This window comes from Henckelia pumila, chromosome 1, assembly GCF_033568475.1.
Source record: "Henckelia pumila isolate YLH828 chromosome 1, ASM3356847v2, whole genome shotgun sequence".
Taxonomy (NCBI): Eukaryota; Viridiplantae; Streptophyta; class Magnoliopsida; order Lamiales; family Gesneriaceae; genus Henckelia; species Henckelia pumila.
In genome coordinates this window covers 108,441,572-108,447,519 of record NC_133120.1, presented here as the reverse complement: position 1 = coordinate 108,447,519, position 5,948 = coordinate 108,441,572, and the positions used below count along the sequence as shown (strand labels likewise).

General features: G+C 45.5%; 1 protein-coding gene across 1 annotated transcript; it reads left to right on the top strand.

Annotated features, from left to right (window-relative positions):
• The first annotated feature begins 2,380 nt into the window (after positions 1-2,380).
• Positions 2,381-3,908, top strand: LOC140872031 (uncharacterized). The gene is made up of 4 exons (XM_073274768.1): positions 2,381-2,902; positions 2,974-3,249; positions 3,531-3,594; positions 3,640-3,908. The coding sequence occupies exons 1-4, from the start codon at positions 2,381-2,383 to the stop codon at positions 3,906-3,908; spliced, it is 1,131 nt and encodes a 376-aa protein (XP_073130869.1).
• Positions 3,909-5,948: the final 2,040 nt, after the last annotated feature.

Below are 5,948 nucleotides of genomic sequence, written 5' to 3'. Positions count from 1 at the left end.
TTATTGCAGAGGACATCCCATAAATATATTATATTAATATTTATTTATTAGAAAAAAGCCAATCATCTCTTTTTCATTCCCCCTCTTTCTTCCTGCACTAACAAACAAACTCCCTGCTTTGGTTTTTTTATTAAGTTAATATAAAATTAAAAAAACTTAAGTAAAATATTGGGTCATTTGCATTCACCACTCATTCGCTTTATATATTTGGCACTCATTTTCTTTATCAAGTGTAAAAATTATACCATAAAAGAAAGATGAATGCCAAAAGCAAAATGTTCACAGGAGGTGAATGCAAATCACCGTAAAATATTGCATTGTGTAAAAATTAACCAAACTAGTACAATCCGGGACAGAACGTCCCGGATACCTCTTTATATATAAATTAAAAAAATACTTTGAACTCAAACAAAATCGGTTGGACCAATATATTTTTATTTTTTTTAAAAGTAATGATACCCCGGGAAATCAGGGGTATCAGGACTGTGCAAAGCCAGGGATAACAGGCCTTGTCACCATAACAAAGCCAGGCCCGGGACTTCAGGATCCACGAAAGACCAGGTCTTCATGACTTAGACAAAGCCCATTTCTCAAGGGCATAATCCCCACGATTGCCATAATCCCATACCTTCCGGCTTCATCGTGCGTGACAGGTAAACGTGGGCAACTCATACACCCACGACACAGATCGTGGCCATTATCCTGGAAATACGGAGTGATTCTCTCACTCCATGGCCTATAAATATCTTGTCATAGGTATTTGTAGAGGTATGTTCACTTAAATAGAAAAAGCACTATACTCGTTTCTTTAAAAAGCCCACTATATTTCTAAGTCTGACTTAAGCATCGGAGTGGCCCCGCCGGAAAATCTTCCGGCGTCCCACTAACGTGCTTTCATTCCTTTTCCTTGAGTGCAGATCGTCTAGATCAGGGAGGGACAGATAGCATATCATCTTTCATCAGCCCGGTCATCCTGTCAGGCCCACCTCACTACCCTGACAGCCCGGGCCCCGGTTTAGCAAACCATCATCATTGGCGTCGTCTGTGGGAAGCTTGTTCTATAGACTTAGATATGGCTTCTCGTGAACCAACCTCACCCGAAGGCCATCAGCAGGGCCGAAACATTACCATTCCTATGGAGCAATTATAGTCATATGTTCATGATATGATATAGAAGTCATTAGCAGCTACAAAGCAACCACTTTCAAAAGAAATAACAATGGAGGAAGAGGGGAATCAGGGTAACCCGAACCCTAATTCTCGAACGAGAGAATGTGAAGGGGAGGAAAGTTCTTGGATGCACTCAATTCAGCATTCTGTGGCGGATGAGCTGCAGGAACTCAGGAGGAAGATACAAAAAATAGAAGAAGAAGGTCCCAAAATGGCTTGGTCTGTCAAGATCCCAGGTTGCCCTTTTTCACATGAGGTGATAGAGGAGCCCTTGCCATCCTATTACAAGTCAGCCAAAATTCGAGAATATGATGGGAGCACTGACCCAGAGGAGCACTTGGCTCGGTTTGAGAATGTGGCTATGCTACATTGCTACGGGGACAAGATTAAGTGCAAAGTCTTCTTAACCACTTTGGTGGATTCTGCCCAAAGGTGGTTTGAAAAGTTGGAGCCACAGAGCATTCGATCATTCACAGATTTCAAGCAAGTGTTCTTGCAACACTTTAGCAGCAGCAAGAGGTACAAGAAAACAACCTATAGCTTATTTGAGGCAAAGCAAGCAGGAGAAGAGTCTTTGAGAACCTACATTAAAAGGTTCAATAAGACTGCTTTGGAGGTCCCGACCTGTGCCCAGGAGACTAAGATCACTGCCTTCACCCAAGGTCTTCGGGAGGGGGAATTTTTCAAATCACTAGTGAAAAAATCACCTCGGACTTTCGAGGATTTGTTGGCTCGGGCTGAAAAATACATCAACATGGAGGAAGCTCAGAGGCAGAAGAAGGAGGTAGCCCGGCGGGAGGGAGGCCAGGACCAAGGAAGGAGCAGGGAAAGCCAGGATCCCATGGGGCGGTTGTCTCGGTATGCACCGCACCGAGGGATCCGGGACATGGCTATTCATGTGTGCGAAGAAGGGGTTGGAGCCCAGGACCCTATTTCTAAAGAGTAGGCCTGGAAATATTGCGCACTTCATCAGGAATGCACTCATGACACGAGTGAATGACGGACCCTGCAGCAGAGACATCAGCTGCCTTACATTAGAGATAGTAAGCCGATCCAGAAAAAGCCCCGAACCGTACCTTGGTATCGTGGGTCGCAGATGCCGGTTCCTCCCCGGGATGTCATTCCTTCCCGGGAAAAGGGGAAACAAGAGATGGACCGTATGAAAGAAGATGGAAAATCAGTAGATGGTCCAACCTAAGGAATCATTAACATGATATCAGGGGGATCTACTGACGGAGACTCGAACCGGGCTAGGAAGTCTTGGAGTCGGAGGGAGAGTTTGGGGGTGGATGAAAGGAGACAGGGATCAGGGCCAATCATTACATTTGGACCCCGAGACCTGGAAGAAGTAAACTTCCCCCACAATGATGTCTTGCTTATACAAGCCATGATTGCTAATTATGATGTGCGAAGAGTGTCTGTGGACTCGGGAAGCTCGGTGAATATCCTTTTTCAAGAGGCATTCGAGCAGATGGATTTGCAAGGATATGAGTTGAGCCCGGTAAAAATAGCCTTGTATGGATTTGCCGGACACACCGTACAACCTCGAGGGGAGATTCTGTTGCCCATCACCTTAGGGTCAGGTGATGAGAGAAAAATAGTCATGACAAGATTCACACTAGTGGAATCACCCTCTTCCTATAATGTCATTTTGGGGAGGCCGACTATGAATGCTTTCAGAGCTGTGGCCTCAACTTACCACCAGAAAATCAAATTCCCCGTGGGAGATAAGGTAGGGAAGTCAGAGGAGATCAGCCTTCTTCCCGAAAGTGTTATGCTGAGACGGTTAAAGTAGATTACAAGAGAGCGAGGCGGATCGGGAAGGAAGAGGGCCAGGGAGGAAGGGAAGTCTGTTCCGTGGAGGAATCTAAAGGCGAATATGAAGAGGTGGAGCTGGTGCTCGGGAAACCAGGGAAATCTGTTATGTTTGCCCGGGATTTAGAAGCAAACTTGGTTGAGCGATTGAAGAGCTTCCTTATTCAGAATAAGGATGTGTTCGCTTGGGTTCAAGGCGATTTGATGGGAGTTTCATCCCAGGTGGCAGAACACAAACTCAACATCACCCCTGGATCCCGTCCTGTACTACAAAAAAGAGACATTTCGGGGCCGAGAAGGACAAAGTGATAGAGGAGCAGGTTCAAGAGCTACTACAGGCCGGGCACATCAAAGAAGTACAATTTCCTACTTGGTTGTCCAATGTAGTGCTGGTACCAAAGGCCACGGGGAAGTGGCGGATGTGTGTGGATTTTCGGGATTTAAATAAAGCCTGTCCCAAGGATTGTTATCCTTTACCCCGGATTGACCAATTGGTGGACTCCACATCCGGGTGTGAATTGCTGTGCTTCATGGATGCATACCAGGGCTATCATCAAATTCCTTTAGCCCTGGAGGATCACGACAAAGTCAGCTTTATCACCTCGGGAGGTACTTTTTGTTATGTAGTTATGCCATTCGGCCTAAAAAATGCAGGGGCTACATATCAGAGGATGATGGACAAAGTGTTCCGGGAGAAGATGGGTCGGAACGTGGAGGTATATGTGGATGATATATTGGTGAAATCTAGGACCCGGGATTGTTTTATTCCCGACCTGGAGGAAACATTTGCCACAGTTCGGCGGTATGGGATCAAGTTGAATCCGGCTAAGTGTATGTTCGGAGTGAAGAGTGGCAAGTTTCTGGGGTTCATGGTTACTGAACGAGGGATAGAAGTCAACCCAGAGAAAGTAAAGCTATTGTAGGAAATGCCTTCGCCCACATCAGTCAAGGAGGTACAACGATTAACCGGGCGAATTATAGCCCTGGCCCGGTTTATCGCCCGGTCAGCTCATCGTAGTTATCACTTTTTCCAAGTATTGCGCAAGACCCAGAAGTTTGGTTGGTCTGAGCAATGTGAGAAGGATTTTCAGGAATTGAAGGAACATTTGGCTAGCTTGCCTATCCTGGTTAAGCCTGAGCCGGGGGAAAGACTATGGATATATTTGTCTACTACCGAGAGGGCGGTCAGCACTGTTTTAATCAAGGAGGAAAAAGGAGATCAGAGGCATGTATACTATGTCAGTCACGCTTTTAAGGGGGCGGAAGTTAGGTATACAGAGATCGAGAAGATGGCCCTGGCTTTGGTAACGACAGCCCGGAAATTGAGACCTTATTTCTTGTCTCACCCGGTAACTGTCCTTACTAATAGCCTCCTAGGGTGGATCATGACTCATCCAGATGCCTCGGGGAGGCTCGTAAAGTGGTCAGTGGAGTTAGGAGAATATGACATTGAATACCAGCCACATAAGGCTATCAAAGGCCAGACCCTATCTGATTTCTGACAGAGGTGGCCACTTTTGGTCAGGAAGAAGTATGGAGGGTTTTTGTAGATGGAGCCAGTGGTGTTGGAGGCAGTGGTGTAGAAGTCATCCTGATCTCACCCACCCAAGAGAAAATCGAGATAGCAATGAAGCTGGATTTTCAGGCCTCCAACAATGAAGCTGAATATGAGGCCGTGATAGCTGGGATGAGACAGGCTCGGGAAATCGGGGTAAGTCATATTATAATATATTCTGACTCACAGTTGGTTGTCCAGCAAGTAAAGAAGACCTTCTGTACCCGAGAAGAGAAATTACTAAAATATAGTAAGGTAATTGAAGAGCTCGGGGCCAGTTTCATTACTTGGAGTATAGAGCAGATACCCCGGGAAGAAAATATGGAAGCAGACGCCTTGGCTAAAAGACCTGTCACTAGGGGGAAATGTAGTAACCCAGAAACCATTTTAAGATAATAATATGTTAAACATGATTAAGAGTTAGTAATTAACCAATTTTGGGGTGTATTTGGACTTCAGAAGTAGAATTTGGGCTTTTGACTTTGGGCCGGATCGGAAGCTCTGAACCCAGATCGGAAGCTCCGATCCCAGAGCCTTAGCCCTTCTAATATAATCGAATTCATCGGAAGCTCATCGGAAGCACAGAGATCGGAAGCTCCGATCCAGGAACGGACGTTCCGATCTCCAGCTGCCAGCAATGGTCGATGACTCAGCCACGAGTTTTGACAAGTGTTGAACGTAGGGCAGATCGGAAGCTCCGATCGTCGATCGGACGTTCCGATCCCGACGTGTCTTGCATTCATGCGATGAGCTGGAACGGAAGCTCCGATCCCGAGATCGGTGGTTCCGATCGTCGCCGAGATTTTTCCTATAAATAGGGTTGTTCAGAGTTTATTTTGAATTACGAATTCCCGAGTTTCCTTCTTCAATTATATAGTGTGAGATATACACTTGAGGGCCCTATCGGTTATAATAGAGGTTTTGGAATAACCAAGGTGTGGTTATAGTCATCCGGAACTAGCGACTTCAAAGGGCTATCTACGGACGAAGGTATGTTCCGGGAATCTGTTTAAGTTTTGGGAGTACTTATTAGCTTAGTTAAGGCTTATAGAACTTGTGTAGTGATACGGTGAACTTTTGAATATAGGCTTGGAACCTAGGATCTACTAGACTTGAACTAGCCTAGAGGTACGTACACATTGACTGAGATTGCCAGCTAGTACACATGTTTATATGTTGCATTTATTTGGCATTATTATATGACATGATATATGTTTTACCGCTTTCTATACTCATATGTCATGTGCATATACACGTTGAGCCTATACCTTGTTATACCTGATTATAGAGCCGCTCAGCTCTGTACTCGTTAGTCTGTCACTGAGAGTACCGCGACGGCGGGGGAATTTATGTATGTCTACTCTGGTGTACTAGACGATTGTGGTTGCACCCAGAGGTTGATCCGTGC